The 19309-nt window shown below is 39.9% G+C and overlaps 1 protein-coding gene across 1 annotated transcript in view; it reads right to left on the reverse strand.

Annotated features, from left to right (window-relative positions):
- ecpas (Ecm29 proteasome adaptor and scaffold) overlaps window positions 1-19309 on the reverse strand; it is a 108052-nt gene that overhangs the window by 56989 nt on the left and 31754 nt on the right. The window contains exons 7-18 of the mRNA XM_078571174.1: window positions 17967-18106; window positions 16773-16854; window positions 14207-14326; window positions 12553-12638; window positions 10488-10566; window positions 9490-9539; window positions 7884-7950; window positions 7673-7795; window positions 6826-6929; window positions 6045-6171; window positions 5203-5283; window positions 4-223 (exon numbers count right to left, since the gene is read on the reverse strand). Coding sequence (XP_078427300.1) covers window positions 4-223; window positions 5203-5283; window positions 6045-6171; window positions 6826-6929; window positions 7673-7795; window positions 7884-7950; window positions 9490-9539; window positions 10488-10566; window positions 12553-12638; window positions 14207-14326; window positions 16773-16854; window positions 17967-18106 — 1279 coding nt within the window. The remainder of the gene's footprint in view (window positions 1-3; window positions 224-5202; window positions 5284-6044; window positions 6172-6825; window positions 6930-7672; window positions 7796-7883; window positions 7951-9489; window positions 9540-10487; window positions 10567-12552; window positions 12639-14206; window positions 14327-16772; window positions 16855-17966; window positions 18107-19309) is intronic.

Here is a 19309-nt window from a genome sequence, read left to right on the forward strand (position 1 = left end):
TACCTCTTACGGCTGTTAGTAACCGCTCGAGAAGGTCAATATACATTTGCACTGGATTAATTTCTCCATTCTTTGAGGATGATGGTGAAATGAGTGTGTCAGGAACCAGACTTCTGACATAACGACCAATGGCTGGAGCTTGGTCCTGCATGTCAACGAAACTCTGAGAGATGGGTACCACGCCTGCGCTGTGCGCCAGACACATTCGCAGATACAGGATAATCTAAAGACACAATCGAATTGTTAATTTATTTTTTTTTAAAGCCAAAAGAATTATTTGCTTTTTAAAGTTTACAGGAGGAGGGGGAGGGGAACTGCTTGAGATGCCTCCAAATCGCTGGCTCTGGATTCAATTCACTATAGAACTCTCCGCCGCTGCAGGTAATAAACAGCTTGCTTCCTCTGGTGCTCAGCTTTTAGGATATATCATTAGTTAGTGTTTGCTCTATTCTTGTGTTGGCAAATATTTCAAAGTTCTGTTCTATTAAGTAGGGAGAAGATCCTGAAGTGAAGCAGCGCACCACATAGTGACCGAAAAATAGCCCATTTAAACAATGTCACAGTATTAACAAGCCTAACCTGTCCAACCTTTCCTCATAACCTGCCCATGGACTGCTTCAGTTTCTGAGGAGTTGCGAATGGTGTTGAATATTGTGCAATCATCAACGAACATTCCCACTTCTGACCTTATGTTGGAAGGAAGGTCATTGACGAAGCAGCTGAAGATGGTTGGGCTGAGGACACTATCCTGAGCAACTCCTGCAGTGATGTCCTGGAGCTGAGATGACTGACCTCCAACAACCACAACCATCTTCCTTTGTGCTACGTATGACTGCAACCAGTGGAAAGTTTTCCCCTGATTCCCATTGATTTCAGTTTCGCTAGGGCTCCTTGATGCCACACTCAGTCAAATGCGGCCTTGATGCCAAGGTCAGTCACTCTTGGCTCACCTTGGGAGTTCAGCTCTTTTGTCCATGTTTGAACCAAGGCCGTAATGAGGTCAGGAACTGAGTGGCCCTGGCAGAACCCAAACTGAGTGTCAGTGAGCAAGTTATTGCTAAGCAAGTGCTGCTTGATAGCACTGTTGATGACCCCTTCCATTAGTTTACTGATGATCGAGAGTAGACTGAAGGGGCGGTAAATGGCTGGGTTGGATTTGTCCTGCTTTTTGCTCACAGGACATACCTGGGCAATTTTCCACATAGCCAGGTAGATGCCAGTGTTGTGGCTGTACTGGAAAAGCTTGGCTAGGGGCGCAGCAAATTCTGGAGCTCAAGCCTTCAGTACTATTGCCGAAATATTGTCAGGGCTATTAGCCTTTGCAGTATCCAATGCCTTCAGTTGTTTCTTGATATCATGTGGAGCGAATCAAATTGACTGAAGACTGGCATCTTTGATGCTGTGGAACTTCGGAGGAAGCCGAGTTGGATCATCCACTCGGCACTTCTGGCTGAAGATTGTAGCAAATGTTTCAGCCTTATCTTTTGCACTGATGTGCTGTGCTCTTCCAATCATTGGGGATGGGGATATTTGTAGAACGTCCTCCTGTTTATTGTTTAATTGTCCACCACCATTCACAACTGGATGTGGCAGGACTGCAGAGCTTAGATCTGGTTGTGGGATCACTTAGCTCTATCATTTGCTGCTTATGCCATTTGACATGCAAGGAGTCCTATGTTGTTGCTTCACCAAGTTGACACCTCATTTTTTTTTTAAGGTATGCCTGGTGCTGCTCCTGGCATGCCCTCCTGCACTCTTCATTGAACCAGGGTTGATGTCCTGGCTTGATGGTAATGGTAGAGTGGGGGCCATGCTGGGCCAGGAGGTTACAGATTGTGTTTGAGTACAATTCTGCTGCTGATGGCCCACAGCGCCTCATGGATGCCCAGTCTTGAGTTGCTAGGTCTGTTCGAAATCTATCCTATTTAGCACGGTGGTAGTCCCACACAACATGCTGGAGGGTATCTTTAATGTGAAGGCAAGACTTCGTCTCCACAACGACTGTGTGGTGGTCACTCCTACCGATACTGTCATGGACAGATGCATCTGCGGTAAGCAGGTTGGTGAGGATGAGGTCAAGTATGTTTTTCCCTCTTGTTGGTTCCCTCACCACCTGCCATAGACCCAGTCTAGCAGCTATATCAGTTAGGAATCGGCTAGCTCGGTCAGTAGTGGTACTACCGACTTACTCTTGGTGATGGGCATTGAAGTCCCCCACCCAGAGTACATTCCGCGCCCATGCCACCCTCAGTGCTTTCTCCAAGTCGTGTTCAACATGAGGAGCACTCATTCATTAGCTGAGGGAGGGCAGTACGTGGTAATCAGCAGAAGGTTTCCTTGTCCATGTTTGACCTGATGCCAGGAGGCTTCATGGGGCCCGGGGTCAATGTTGAAGACTCCTAGGGCAACTCCCTCCCAACTGTATATCACTGTACCGCCACCTCTGCTGGGTATGTCCTTTTCCACTGGCAGGGTTGGTGACGGTGGTGTCTGGGACATTATTCGCAAGATATGATTCCGTGAGGATGACTATGTCAGGCTGTTGCTTGACTAGTCTGTGAGACAGCTCTCCCAATTTTGGCACTAGCCTCCAGATGTTAGTAAGGAGGGCTTTGCACAGTTGGCAGGGTTGAGATTGCCGTTGTCGTTACCAGTGCCTGGGTTGATGCTGGGTGGTCTGTTTGGTTTCATTCCTTTTTTTAGACTTTGCAGCAGTTTGATACAACTGAGTGGCTTGCTCGGCCATCTCAGAGGGCACATTGCTGTGGGTCTGGAGTCACATGTAGGCCAGACCAGGTAAGGACGACAGATTTCCTTCCCTAAAGGACATTAATGAACCAGATGGGTTTTTACAACAATCGACAATGGTTTCACAGTCATCAGACTTTAATTCCAGATTTTTTTACTGAATTCAAATTCCACCATCTGCCATGGCAGGATTCGGACCCGGGTCCCCAGAGCATTACCCTGGGTCTGGACTACTCGTCTAGTGACAATACCATTATACGTCGCCTCCCCTAAGTTTGATGCTGTCTTTAACTTTTTCAGTCAACTATGGATGGTGGGCTCTCCCCCTTAGAATTTTTCTTTCTCATTGGAATGTATCTATTTTGTGTATTCTGAAATATCCCTTTAAATGTCTGCCACTGAATCTCTATAGACCAATCCCTTAACCTCATTTGCCAGTTCACTTTAGCTAGCTCCGCTTTCATGCTGTCTTTTCAAGCCCTTATTTAAGTTTAAAACACTACTCTTGGATGCACTCATCTCTCCCTCAAAATGAATGTAAAATTCAATCAGATTATGGTCGTTACTACTTACAGGTGCCTTCACTAGGGGGTTATCAATGAATGCCATCTCGTTGCACAACAGCAGGTCTAGTATAGCCTGCTCTTTGGTTGGCTCCAGAGTGTGCGTTTCTAAGAAACTATCCTGAAAACATTCTTGAACTCATCTACACTACCTTTGCCCATCTGATTTTTCCAGTCTATCTATAGATTAGAATCCCCCATGATTATCACCGTACCTTTCTGACAAGCTCCCATTATCTCTTCTTTTATACTCTGCCCTACTGTGTAGTTACAACTAGGGGACCTGTACATCACTCCCACAAGTGACTTCTTGCCTTTATCATTTCTCATCTCAACCCAAACCGCTTCTACAGCCTGGTTTCCTGAACTTAGGTCATCCCTCGCTAATGTGCTAATACCATCATTAATTAACAGAGCCACCCCTCCACCTTTTCCTAACTTCCTATCCTTCCTAAATGTCACGTACCCTTCAATATTCAGGTTCCAATCTATGTCATGCTGTAGCCATGTCTCTGCAATGGCTATCAGGATATACTTATTTATTTCTATTTGCACTATCAGTTCATCTGTTTTGTTTTGAATGCTATGTGTGTTTAGATACAAAACCTTTAGTTTTGTCCTTTTATTACTTTTGTAGTGTCTAGCCTTATCTGATTTACTCTTCACTCTGATTTAATCAGCGGGTCAGCCGCTATTTAGTATTTTCCTACTTCCAACTCTGACCTTATTTAGTAAATATAAGCCACCCTTTGAATTGCAATTTATCTTACAAGGAAAAAAAATTTAATCCTGAAACTAAAACGTATGAATCATGAAATTACATAATCACAACAGGTGAAGTAGATTTTAAAAGTGCCTGGAGGATATAATGGAAAACCCTGAACACTTTGCAAACCAGATTCGATTTCATATTATCAAACCAAAGTGATGCGAGATTAACTTCTTGCAAGGTGTCTCAGTGCTACGTCTAGGAGTCAGGCCAGGACACCACATTTGCACTGCAAGTTTACATCAATTTGATGCAGAAATCTGCACCTCAATCTACCAGCATGATGTAACCTCAGAGAAGATTTTCATCATATTTTTGCAAAGCGTTACTGTAAAAAGTTATTGAACAAAGCTGGCTGAAATAAAAAGTTAACTTTGGTAAAAAGTTTTGATTGCTTAGATAAAGGAGAATTCTGCATGAACTTGAGATGGACAGAAAAGAATAGTTAAAGTTTACTTTGGAGAGAAATGCAAAAGGAAAAGTTTTTTTTCCAACCTCAAGATTAATATGGTCAAATATTTCCTAAGTCAATCATTTTCAAATAAAGCCAATATCTTCCAAAATGAAGCACCCTTCTAAAAAACTTCCCTAAATGTGAAAACCACTGTGACATTGGGCACAGTTACACTTGTAATAATTGATTAAATCAACTTTAGGCTTGATGGTACAATTTCTATTCCTTTCCAGATCATGAAAATAGTCCTCACTTGAGGTCCCATTATAAATATTAAAATGCTCAGCTCAAACTCTGGCAATAACAGCAGCGCAACTTCCACTGCACAAGTAATGGTGTGAATTAAATGAAGTAAGCCAGCTCATGTATGGATAATGATTCCATTCCACGTGGCAACTGTTGTGAAAACCTTACTTGAATGCAACACAACTTCCTTTTGGAAATTCTTATTGATGGTTAACATTCATGTATTCTTCCTATACCAGTTATTACGTCAACTAAACCTTTCTGTACTCGTTAATCAATTTGAATTACTCTCTACTTTATTATTTCCATCTTATATGCCAAGATTAGGGAATAATACTGCAAGTAATCCGAATGTTCTAGCAATCGATTTTTGGTATCAAACTTCTACACCATCTGATCTGCTTCATCTTATTGGTTCTTACCTCATTGTACGTCGCAGGGTTAAATGGCAGAATGTATGTTCCTGCGATATATTTTGCTGACGTTTTTATCCTCTGAGAGGCCTGATGAGAAAGAAAATCAAAATCAGAATGCCCGTTCCCACTGTCAATTGGAGGATGGAATGAGATAGTTGAGCTGTTTTTAAGGGGATGGTGCACAAAACCACCTTGCTCATGTCTTAGACCCTTATTTTGGGTACTAAGGAAATTAAGGGAGAGAGGGATAGTGTGGGAAGGTACAGTTGAGGTAGAAGTTCAGTTATGACCTTAATGAATGGCACAGCAGGCTCAAGTGACCAAAAACCTAACCCAAGTCTTAGTTCTTATTCTGTCATACCATGACCGAGACAACAGAGAACTTAAGACCAATCCTATTATATAGGTTAACCACATTAAAGACACCTTTAGGTAGTCAGTGTATGGATTACTGTGGAATGGTTTTCTAGTCAACTTTTAAGACGTTTTGCTCCAACAATCAATTAAATTATTGCTATAAACACTGAATAATCAAACTTTATGAAAAAGGATGAGATTTAAGTATAAGAAGCCACATGTAAAAAAAAACGTTTTCAAGGATCCGAATGAACTAGTGAATCTGAATGAAATTTTAGCAGCCACCCACATAGATGTAAACTGTACACTATCTGATTCAACTTTTTCAAATAATTTGAATTAAGCAACTTTGCACCATGGAGTAGCCTGCATAAATTGTTGGGATGGTAACCTAATAATCACTCTTAACTCTTAATTGTTTACTTGGCAAAGGTGGTAAGTTGGAATCACCAATCACCAGCCTCATAGCAAAACTAAAGAAAAAATATTACCTTATCCTGAATGTAATGGACCATTTCAGGAAATGATGGCATGACTGTAGGAGTGCTTTCCTTCTCTGTCGTTTGATTTGGCAGAGCCCTCAGAACATGTCGTGCTTCCCCATATACTTCCTCTCTCCTAATATCAAGCAGAGAGTTAGATGACCAAATATTTGACTCTGGTTAAAAATGATCTTTGCTGTCGTTCTGTCATGTTTAGCATCGGTGCTAATTTTACAAACATGCAAGGTGACTATGGCTGACTCATTTGTTCTTACTTGACTAAATAGTCCCCATTATACAGTTTACTTCCCAACAGGGCAGTGAATAGAAGTAGATGTGTAAAAATAAAAAGTGCTCTGACATTTATTTCCTCAGTGGGTTTAATCAACCCCATATCCAAAACTGTTGCCCATATCCTAACTCGCACCAAATCTCTCTTTGTGTTTGCTGACCTATATTGCTGCTCCTGGTCCAATAATATATTTATTATGCATCCTTGCTTTCAAATTCCTCCATGGCCTCCCTCCTCTATATCTCTGTAACTTCCTACAGCTGCACAACCCCCAGGATCTTAGTGTTCCTCCAATTCTATTCTCTTGGGCATTTCTGATTCTCATTGCTCCACTGTTGGCTGCTGTGCCTTCAGCTGTCTAGGCCCTAAGCTCCAAAACAAACCTTTCCACCCCTCTTTCCTCCTTGAAACCTACCTCTTTGACAAGTGCCCTGTCCTAAAATGCAAGTATGTTGCACTGTATTGTTTGACATTAGCCCGCTATGAAAAAAAACTTACGGGTCTCCTGCAGCAAGTAACAGCATGTATCTGGATGGTATATGGTCTGAAGCGAACACTTTGCTGGCAAATTTCACAGCAACCTGCCGGACTTGCACTTCAGGCTGCAAAAACAGCAAGAAAATATAATTCAGAGATTCTGTACGTAAGGTTAAAGTGAATTCACTATTCCCCCCCCACCCCCAACATCTCATTTTAGAACAGCCATTTGACATTGACTTTACAATTTGGTTTCAGAAATGCCCAATGCACTGCCTTCAGTATAGCTGTTAATATTCAGTTTGCTACAACACTACATTATGTTTGCAGAAAAACATAACAGCAAACAGTAAAACAATGAAATGTTGAGGTTTGCTCCTGCACCATAAACCATTGCTACAAACATTAATTGTAGTTTTATGTATTATTTTTCAAGTAGGAAGGGAAGAGTCATAAATGCCAGTCCTTTCCTAATTAGTATTTCAAATTAATATCAACATTTGTGAATAAAGGACAACATAATTTGACAGTAAATGAATAGCACAATTAATGGGTGTCTGTAATTGCAATCACAGAATGCCATAATACATTAAGTTAGTGCAACTGATACTGCAGCTAACATTTAAATTATTTAATTCTTGCCACATATCCCTCAATGAAAAATATAGCCTTTTTCACATCAATATACTCTGTTCTATCAAGATTTATCCTCATGTGGCTTGGTATCCAATATACTTTGATAACTCTTGCAAAGTGCCTTGGGGCATTTTATTATGTTAAAGGCGCTATATAAAAAGGTTGTTTAAAATGGTTATGGCACGAAGGGCATTCTTTATATCAGTCTAATTGGTTATAAGTTTGGACATACCTTCTCCAGATATGCAGCAACCAAAGCTTCCATGAGTGTAAGAGAAGCTCCTTGCAATGAACAATAGGCCCCTACCATCATAGCCAATGCTTCCTGAATGGAAAGCCTGATGTCAGGGCCTTCCTATTAAAAAAATAGATAAAAATCCCTGGTCAAAAACGCAACCAGACATTATAATGTAAAAGGAAAATTTCAGAGAATTTCCACATACCTTGCACATTGCTTCAAAAAACTGTTGCACAAGTGCTAAATCTTTCGTGAAAAGTTGTGGTAAACGGCTAAATGCATAGGGTAGAAAAACACATTTCACTGATAATATAATGGTTACATAATATGTACAGATGTCCAAAGTCTTCCATGTTTATGGTATTGGAAGGTTTGCAAGGTTAATAAATGAAGGTTCATTACTAATTCTGATTGGGGACAATCCTTCAGATGGTGCAAGAGATATCCACAGTGATTTTGTTTATTTACACTGCTTGCATTAACTCTTTCTCGCCTTAAGCCTCCCCTGTCTCACATGCCTTCCCCATCCTCAGTATGGTGCAGATAAGAACATAAGAAATAGGAACAGGAGTAAGCATATGGCTCCTCTAGCCTGCTCCGCCATTCAATAAGATCATGACTAGATAGAGCCAATTACACAGATAAGTGTCTCCAGTGTCCCAAGTTTGACCATGGTTGCTGCTAACAGCATAAGCTAGAGAAATTGTTCTGTGCCAACACCAGGTATGTCATATTTCCAACAGCCTAGTCTCTGCTCCAGCAAATCTGGCTTAGCAAGTGATGGTTAATTGTGCATTGAGGCTTCTGCATACAAAACAAAGAACAGTGAAGGATCTAAAATTATTGCTCCTTAAAATAATTCTTATGTGGGAAATGCAAAGTATTCCTGCTACAGGTTAGAAAATATATTCTCTAGTGACTCAGGCAGGCAAGGGGAAGATATGTATTTTTTTAGCAATTAAGATTTCTAACTCCAATTTACTATTCCACTGCCCCCTGGATGCCAAGGCTCTTTGGCAATTTAGTGCATCTCAATTTATTTTCAATTTTATTCAACTATGCAGTTTAATTGTTAAATTCACTATGAACATGCACAGTTGTAATTTTCACAATGTTGTAACATACAGGAGGGTACTGTTCAGCCCAATGTGCTTCTTTGAAAGAGTTATCCAATTAGTCCCACTCCTCTTGTACATTCCGCAAAGCTCTGCAAATATTTTTCCTTCAAGTATTTGCTCAATTCCCTTTTGAAAGTCAAGAATGGATCTGCTTCTGCTCCATTCCCTTAGACCTGCAAATGTTTTCCTTTCAAGATTTGTCCAATTCCCTTTTGAATCTGCTTCCACCACCCTTTCAGGCAGTGCAGTCCAGATCATTAAGCATTGTGCAAAAAAAAAGTCTCATCTCCCATCTGGCTCTTTTGCCAATTACCTTGAATTTGTGTCCTCTGGTTACCAACTCTCCTGCCAATGGAAACAATTTCTATCAAAACCTTTCATCAATTTTGTCTTATGAAATGTTGGTTGCTTAGAATGTTCTATGAAATGGAGTATGAAAAGGGCTCACTTATTAAGAACAGCGTTAAGCACGATATTTTGTATTTGGAGATAGCACACATTGCTGGTGACATGCATGCCCACAAATTCAAAGACCCATTTTGAAAATAAGCCCAGAATATAATAAACATTACTGAACTATTTGTCCAAAAATACATACCATATCATGAAACACTTATCATGATGCTGTGCATCTTTTTATATCAGCACTTTACAAAATTAAAAAAAAACTCAAATAAAATTAGAAATATTCACCTGGATAATTTCCCAACTGCTGAATATGCCATGGAAAGGGCTTTTGGGTCCTTGGGCAGGATAAAGCAAGAACATTTTTTTAAAATGCAATATATTACAGATTCTAGAGGCAAGAAACAGTGACTAAGATGTTGAATAGCTTTGCAGGTCAAATATCAGAAGGACTTGAATAGGATTTAAAAGAAAACAAAATCAACTTGCTTACATTGCATTAAAGCTAATTATATATTCTTAAGAAGTACATCTGTAAACACCCCCAAATTCCAGGTAGTTGAGTACCTCAGCCATATGAAGGCGAAAGGCATCACATACAACTCCAGTTCTGTGCTAGATTAGTGGTACACGTGCTATAATTGAGCTCAATTGCCATTATTTAGGGAGACGAAAATCAGCTGCATTTGCGGGTGGCTAGTTAGTGTCTCCTAATGGAACTGCATGCGCACAGGTTGGGTATGGACAGAATTAACCTTGGCAGTGGTGCACATAAAGCTTGTTGACTTTCACTGTCTAAATTCACATCATACAAGAGTAATCATTTGGCTGAGGTAGCAGAGGACAGCCATGAAACATCCTCTAGCAACAAATGAGTTTGGGAGTGTGGAGAAAGTAGAAAGGCCAAAAAGAATTCTAAATGCCAGGTTTGATCTTTGCTCTGGGGGAATCTGGTTCTTAGCTGTGGGAGTGATACAACTGGCATCGATGCTCTGCCTGAGGTTTCTACTCCCAACTGCTGTAGCATTACATCTCGGTGCGGACAAGAATGGATTTGATTGTGATGTTGCCCACAGACCAATAGTTTCCTTACAAAGCCCAGTCTTATGCATGAAGGATGGTTACTTGGGCAAGGTGCCAGAGGACTGTTGGCAATTAGGTAACTCCAGCCCAGTTTAGGTTACAGCACTTTCATAGTGAGCAAAGATGAGAGAATAGGAGGGAGCAAAATACAGGTGCCAAAATGAGTAGACGGCTATGGGTCAAATAGATTTCAGAAGTCTTACCTCTTTGTACTCATTGATCAATTTAGTAAGTCCATTTAGAAGCATTGGTCCCAAAGGTTTAATTTTATTATCAGGACAACTGTAAACAATAAGAAAGATTACATGCATCACAGAGAATAATTTTTAAAAATGTTCAACTTAACGTACCTCAAATGTTAAACTGACAAGAAAAACAGTGAATGGCATTTTTAAAATAACAAAATTAAAAATTCTCCATTACTTCTGTTCAATACATACACCCCTAAGAGTTTAACCTTGCAGCAAATTGACCTTATTAAGGCTTCATGGAGGCAGCCTTGTGCCTGCTTTGGTGCAACACTGGCTGGGATCTTGATTGCTGACTCAAAAAAACTTCTAACACAGCAGGTTCATATCTGTCAACTCTCCCAACTGGAGCTGCTGCCACTGTATTGATATTGAGAACTTTGCTTTTTAATTACAGAAGTAAAAGACAATTCAGATAAGGGGAAAATGCAAAATTTAGTTTTATATTTGATTTTAGGATCAAAAACTGACAACCCCACTAGTTAGGCAAATCTACATTATCACAATTCCAACTAGATATCTAGGTATTCAAATAAAAATAAACTGTTGCAGAGAGAATGATGCCAAATGTCTATTATTTAAGAGGGAATCAGCAACCTCTAATGGTAGAAAATCAACACTACAATTGATTTCCATTAAAACCATAGGCAGTATTTATTTTAGACATAAAAACAAAAAACTGCGGATGCTGGAAATCCAAAACAAAAAAGGAATTACCTGGAAAAACTCAGCAGGTCTGGCAGCATCGGCAGAGAAGAAAAGAGTTGACGTTTCGAGTCCTCATGACCCTTCAACAGAACTGAGTAATATTAGGAGAGGGGTGAAATATAAGCTGGTTTAAGGTCTCCCCCCACCCCCCCCACCTTAAACCAGCTTATATTTCACTCCTCTCCTAATATTACTCAGTTCTGTTGAAGGGTCATGAGGACTCGAAACGTCAACTCTTTTCTTCTCTGCCGATGCTGCCAGACCTGCTGAGATTTTCCAGGTAATTCTGTTTTTGTTTTTATTTTAGACATGTTGTTCGATTCAGATTGTCTTGAAGTACTATAGATGAATCTGGCATTGTTGCCAAGCCTTGCAGCATGCAATGCTGCACTTAAGTTTAAGCTTGGTAACAAGAAAAAAATAACTGTTACTTATGAGCTGAATCATAGCAGGTCAGGCAGCCATTTAAAAGCAACAGTTCAAATCAATAAAGCTCAAATATTTTATTATTTACATTACTCAAATATTACTCAATATTACTCAAAAAGAGTAATATATATTGAGTATTGCCGGAAAAAAACACATTTTGTCAAAGCTTTAAATATATAATCTGTATACTTAACATATATCTGTGTGATACACACACATATACATACATAAATATTGTATCGCTCCCCCTCACTTCAAGTTATCCTCCTTTGGGCTGACTCATTTGTCCTCCCTCTAGGCTGACTCATATCCCAGCATTCAATAATGTTGTGCTTGAACCAATTGATTTTTGACATTCATTTCTTCCTTGTTGTGCACATCTCCTCCTCCTCCTCCCCCAACTCCACTCCCATTGGACCAATGTGCCCTATAATTTTGTTTGGAATGTCTGAGCGACTTGTTCAAGTGTGCAGCCCCAGTAAATATTTTTTGCGTGGCCGTGCACATGCGGGGACTTAAAATGGCTGGCCTGCGTGGAAATTTTCAGGCTGCTATGCAGCCTGGAGGAAACAGTGCGACAGACTAATGAAGATTGGGGATTCACCACATGGGAAGTCATGGACCTTAACCTGCATCTTAGCACAAAGTAATTTTTATTCCATTGACAGATCCACTCAGTTTTCTAATTTGTAAAACATTAAACATTGGACCCTTCTGGCACTATCCTTCCGGTTAAGATGCATTTCACACAGGAGATGCTTCGAAGAGGGTATCGCGAGCAATCTATGGCTTATTTTCCCCTTATGATTCACGAGAAGTATGTATCACATACATGCAAATATCTACATATACACACACATATAAAATCCATATTAGAACTTACACTGAGCAAATATGGTGTACAAATTGTAGGGTGAGTCCTCTCAACTTTGCATTTGTATTGGCACCAAACAGTCCATCGTACACCACCTGTGAAAACAAGACTGAATCATCACTATTTTAATAGATCTGTATGCGCGCATAAAAAATTAAATGTTCAGATTATTTATAGGTCAAATTAAACTCCTGTGATACAACATTTATTTTGGATTGAACAGTTTATGAAGTTACAATGTAATTTTACCAGTTTGCACTGCTACCAAGGAACCTTGCAGTCCAGCTATGCATTCTGGAATATCACAGGCACACTGCACATTAATGCAGTGAAAAGAATAGGCATCAGGCCTATAACTTCCCAGTAAAAAGAGTCTACATGATATGCCATACTGCTAGTTTCAAACATTTGAAGATGTTAACTCAATGGGGTAAGCAGCATGAATAATACTCAGAGAACTTCACTGGTTTTAATTTTTAAGTAAGTAATTTTCAATGGTTTGCCAATATAGCCCTGCTTATGGTCATTCTTGGCAGTATGGAGTCATTATGTCCTACAATGCAAATCACTTCACAGTTAAATCTGCTCAGAACCAACAACACTTGGGATTTTTTTAGCATTTTATTTTGCAACTACTGTACATGAAGGCACAGTACCACAACAGGCCAATGTACAAGATCTTCTCATGACCGGCATCTGAAGTGCCTCTAAATTGTTGGTCTTAGAAAAAGATGTATAAACAGAAGTGTCAGAGTCCATTTGCTGAGTAAGATTCAACAAAGCCTGATCAGCACTGCATCTTCAGCCTGGACCTCTGTCTCATCTTTCGTCTTTTACGCTTCAGCCTGTGCATACGCTTCTTCCGCCACTTAGCTCTCATGTCAACAAGGGTCTCAAAATAAGGAGAACAAATTAGCTTGTTTCCTCCCTGTGCCCATCCCCCACCTCTCCTCACTGATCATCAAATTTTTAAAGATGAGAAACTAAATCTGCGATTCCTGGTAAACAGGCAACAACATCAGCAAGAACGATTTCAATGTACGTGCTGCAGGGCGGTGTCCTAATCAGAGCTGCACCAGTCTATTCACCCATTTGATCTTGCACCTGCACTTAAGAAATAGGAGGCAGGAGGAGGAATAGGCCATATGGCCCATTGAGTCTGCAAATGGAGGATATTTTTGCAAGTTAATATTTATATGTTCCAAGAAAGAGAATGCTCTCAGATGTTTTTTCTCTCCTTCATAGTCCCATATGAGCCATGCTGCTCTGTCAGAGAGGATGGAGTTGTTCTCTGTTCCTTTACCACTGCCAATGTCACTCCCTAGACAGCCATTAGGTGGCACTCAACAGTAATAAACACAAAGCAGTGTCTAAATTTAGTATTGGGGGGGTGGGGTGGGTATCCAACAAAAACTGATTAATTGCATATACTCTCTTAATAGGTAATAAAGTCTCACACAAAAGAAAACGTAAACTCTTGGGTGACACTTAATCAGCTTGAAGATAAAACGGCAATTATAAATAATGAATCTGAAGAACTTCATGTTTGGAGTCAATAGTATTGGAGTTCAGCACATGTCAGCGGCCGAAATTAAACATCCACAAAGGACAGTTGTAGTTTGCATGGAAGTCGCCCAGTTTGATGGTAGGAATGAGTGTGTACCTGTATGCTGGCTGGGAATGTCTCTGCAGCCTGTCTGGATCGTAATAAGTGAGGGAGGATTTTCAGTTTAACCCTGGTGCTAACTGGTTCCCGTTTTAGCTCAGGCTTCAGCGCTGCTCCCTGCAAAAGATCAGCATGCATTTCTGTTAAGGTAACCAAAACTGTAAAATCAACAAGCACCAACAGATTTTGTGAATATGTATGGGGGTGTTAGATCCCTGTAGAGGCTGATAACATTAAAAAAGAAATCTGAACTTCCAGTGAATGACTGAAAGGATCACACGGCAAGATTTCAAGTTTTAAGACTTTTACTGTTACAAACAAACTAAAAGCAACATTGACTAAACACTATTTTAGCAGGCAACTCATACTATAAGCTACAGAAAAGATTCCTCCATTTAACTTTTAAATTGACTGAAAACCTTTGCCACGGTTATACTTTACTCTGTTACTGAAGTAGCCACTTTAATCTGCAGGAACCAGTCCAAAGTGATTCTTATCTCCTTTCTCCTTTCCCACTCAGATAATTTCTAATCCCCAAACTGGCTTTCAAAGTGAGGCTTACCCTGGAGATTATTCCCTCTTGCCAAAGTTAGCCCAAGCTTCCAATCTTCATTTAAACCCTCACAAACTTGGTCTCTTTAATCTGAGTGCTGGTTCCCACCCACATCCTGAATGGTGAACAATAGAGACTTGCTGCCTCTACCGGTCTGCTGTCTCTCTTGGATTCTTGCAGGCTGACCCTGTCTGTGAATTTCAATGTTATTTTCAGGAAACCCTGCAACCCAATCCTACAATGGCTTCCTATGGACCCTTCCCCTCTCAAAGCCCATCTCTACGACACTGTGAACCCAGGACCATGTGTACACGTGGAAGTGCCAAATTAGCTATCCTCTAGATCCCCAACGCCATTCCATCTTGAAATTAAATAGATAGTTTAAAGTATAACCACTTTCAAAAACTGACATTCCCAATACCTCCTTGGGACTTGGAGACTAACAGTCTACCTACATCAGTGCAGCTGCCCTGGTCATTGTTTACAGGTGTGAATATCTTTTACCTTCTTCCCAGTAAAACAACCTGGTCTCCCCTTTAACATTTACCATCAAGACACCCAAGTTTGCTGTGGGCAGAATTCAGAACAGGTCACATGATCCGCTTAATTCTTCCATTTTACCTTAAATTAAACAGGACAGTTCCAAACATAACCTTACAAACTTCATATTTGGAACGGCAGAAAAGCAGCTTCCATAAATAAGTTTTAATATTTATGCTGACATCAAACAGGGGATTTCTTACCAAATGTGACATATATGTAACAGCACAAAAGGTCTGAGCTAAATTAACTGATCTGAGCTCAGCTGGCAGAAGACAGCAGGTTTCAGAAACATTCCTATCCTCTGCTGTGGCAGGGGATAATGGATGCTGGTACATTATTCCCCAGTTACAATTGCCCTCCAGTGATTTGCCAATCCGCATTCGTATTCTCAACTCAAGATACACAGATAAACACAAACATAATTTGGTCACTCGGCAGTGATCAAAATCAGGAGCCCAGATTGCTTCTGACTTCCTGATAACTACTGTAGAATCCCTTGTCATCCAAGCTGCGATTAGTTAACTTAGCACAGGCTAAACAGGAACTATATACCCTGAGGCTTTACATTTGTCCTCTAAGCCAGCAGGAAAGGCGCATCGCAATTCTCATACCTTTGCAGCCATTTAGTTTGGAAAACATTTCAAAATTTGGGCGAGAAAATTATTCTACAATCACCAGGGTGCAGAGAGAGATGAAAACAATATTTTGAAACTTGGGACGCCACTTTTCCCATCCCATACTTTGCATACACTTGAAAATGTAAAACATTCACAAGCAACAATTATGTCCTATGTACAAGAGGTTCCTAGGAGTGACTACAATTCCTGTCGAGAAACATTAAACCAACAAAAGCAAGCCTCCAGCCTTTTATGTCACAAGTGACGTAGGCAGATTAAATGAAATTATGGCTCCATAAATCACTGCCATATAGAATGAGAATGGACATTAAGTAACTGCAGGCTGATTGCCTATCCCACAATTGTACATCGGCATCAGTCAGAGCTTTCAGGAGAGAAAACAGGGAGGAGATAAGAAAAAGAATGCTGAACAATGACAGCGCTAATTGGGCAACTATGGCTAGTGGAATATCTTGAGGACCGATTATGGTCAAAGTGAGCCAGCTTAATAATCAGTCTCTCCAGCCTATTTATTTGTGCAGCTTATTTCCCATTTTTATCACTCTGATGGGGTGAACAGAGCAGTCTGATGCTCACCGGACAGGTTAGTGAATTCACTTCATCAGATTGTTTAACAAAAATGGAATTCACTGAAAAGTGTAAGAAATCAAAGTTGCAGTGATGCTTTACTAGTTTGTACGCTGATCATTTTTCAGGTTTTCACATAAATGGGCTTTGCTGCCTTTAAAATGATTTTTATAAAACTATTGAAGGCTCAGTATCAGAGTTTTCAGCTGTACAGGATGCATGGTATTCAAGAGAGATAAAGCAGCAAACTAAACAAAAGTACCTCCTTCGTTTTCAGTGGTATGTCTCCTAGGTAAATCTTGTAGAGTTTACTAACAATAATAGGATTGTTCCAGTCAATTATACTGTGAAAAAATTAAAAATAGTTAATATAAATATTAATTTTTCATATTGCACAAACTATTTCTCAGTCATTTCTAACACCACATTAAAAAAATCTTGACAATCCAATCAGATGTCAGTGCAGAATGTTAGAAAAGTTAAAATAAAACTATCACTGGGTATACCCATGTGAATTAGTGCAATAACTGCAGTGAACAGGAAAGTATGCTTTGACATTATTGAACAAACAATGCCTTCTCTTTTAAAATAATTCTGTTCATTAAGAGGTTACTTGCAGTTAAAAAAGTTAACTGCACAAAATTAAACAACATTAAGACAGCACTGCAGTTGCAAAAAGAGGCATTAACTTCTGAGCTATGGCTTATATTGTTCCACACTGCTGACGCATTTGAAAAGTGTATGCTCAAGTTGACAGCAGGTTTGAATCCAACCCACTGAATCACGGAACAATAAACAAACACGATTCTCCATATGCTGAATTTCTAAACTGTTTTGGCGCTCATCCAATTCTCACCTACCGAGCAGCTCTGAGTTCCATCGCTCTACCGCTGGCGGTCATGTCTTGAGTTACCTAGGCCCTAACCTCTGGAATTCCCTTGTTAAATTTCTCCGCCTTTCTACATCTCTCCTCCTTCAAAATGCTCCTTAAAACTTTCCTCTTTGACCAAGCTTTTGGTTACTTGCCCTAATATCTCCTTACATGACTCAGTGTCAAATTTTGTTTGATAACATTCCTGTAAAGTGTCTTGGGTGGTTTACTATATTGAAGGCGATGTGTAAATACAAGTTGATTTGTTTGTGGAAGGCAAGAGAGCACACCCTGGCTTCCCAGAGATGGGCGAAAATTGGGGGAGAATGTATAATGAGCCATCACAGTGCCCCAGCTGAACACTCCCTTGAAGCTGAAATTGGCTGTGACTGGTCCGGACAAAAGGGAAAAAAAAGTTGTTCATTTTCAGCCCATTATAAAATAACATAAATTACATACATAATTTAATTAAAAAGCTATCCAAAGAAATTACGTAAACCTAAAATAATCTTTCAAATACTCAAATTGGTTGATATTAAGTATAGAGTCTAAAAGTTTTAAAAATATGAAAGCCTTAATTCTTACCTTTGCATGCTTTTCACCTCCATATCAGCAGCAGTTGCCACACTGTGCCGAGTGTCACTTGATGCTACCACCAGATGAACAATTGCTTCATTTTCCGATATGTGTTCCGCTTCAATGAATTTCACGATTCCTAATTTGCACTACATTCAGATATTAATTAGGATCCATATGCAAGCAGTTTTTCTCCCCATCCCCAAAACAATTGCTAAAATCATCAGAGTATCAATTTTAACAGAATTGATCAGTTGAAGTGCTGCTGTTTCACATCTATAATCAAAATTACATATTTAAAGTTGTCATCCTCTAATTGGAAGCACGCCTACATGCATGGTCTGACCCTTTTCGGAGTCTATCTTTTCTTTCAGGGAGGTTTAATTATGAAACTTTTTATTCTTTTAGCTTTTTATACATCAGAATTTTCAACATATTTATAAACTCTCCACTCCACCCCACCACCCCCACCTTGGTGCTCTTGAACCTCTCTTTCCCTATCAGAAGGTCAAAAACAAATCTGGCTCCTGTCTGTTCACCATCAACTCCTGGTACCCCTCCTATTTGAAATAGTTAAACAAACATACAGATGTAATCTGCACCGTAGTGAAAGCCTGCACATATTTTAAAATATTTTAATATTCTATAATATTAAAAGTCTGCACAAACTTCTGTCTGTGCCACTGAACTTTTCCTGTCAAACTTGGTGCCAATTCATCCCTCTTTTTCATCCCCACCATTATAATGATTGCATCAGACATAGTCATATCCACTCCTCTGATTATATATTGATTGTATCAGGTGTAATCATACCCACTCCTATCTATGATTATATTATGATATAACACCATGTCCAACTCTGTGTTCATGAATTATTCTAAAGTTATAAATGAATATTCAATAACATAGAATTGCCTGTGTTGCTCCCTCTGTAGGCTTTGGCAGCACCAAATCTCTATGTCCTCTACCTCAGTCCTGCTTCCAAGTGGCCGTCATCTGGAAATGGCTGCCAAACTGGGTGTATCTGGCTTCTAAGATGGCTGTGCTAGCTACTTTCTTGCCACCAGTTTGCCTCAGTTGGTGCTGCTAATGATGGTGCAACATCTTAATGCAGCTGGCTTGACCCCTCAATACTGCTACCAATGTTTGCACATAAGGTACATAGCAATGGGCCATTTGTAGTTATGGTGGGCTAGTGGTTATGTTACTGGACTAGTAATTGAGAAGCCTGGACTTATGATCTGGAGACATGAGTTCAAATCCCACCACACAGCAGCTGGGGCATTTAAATTCAATTAATAAAAAAATAAAATCTGGAGTAAAAACTAGTGTTTCACCATCTGCTGTGCTGG

Source organism: Cetorhinus maximus, chromosome 2 (assembly GCF_964194155.1).
Source record: "Cetorhinus maximus chromosome 2, sCetMax3.hap1.1, whole genome shotgun sequence".
NCBI lineage: Eukaryota > Metazoa > Chordata > Chondrichthyes > Lamniformes > Cetorhinidae > Cetorhinus > Cetorhinus maximus.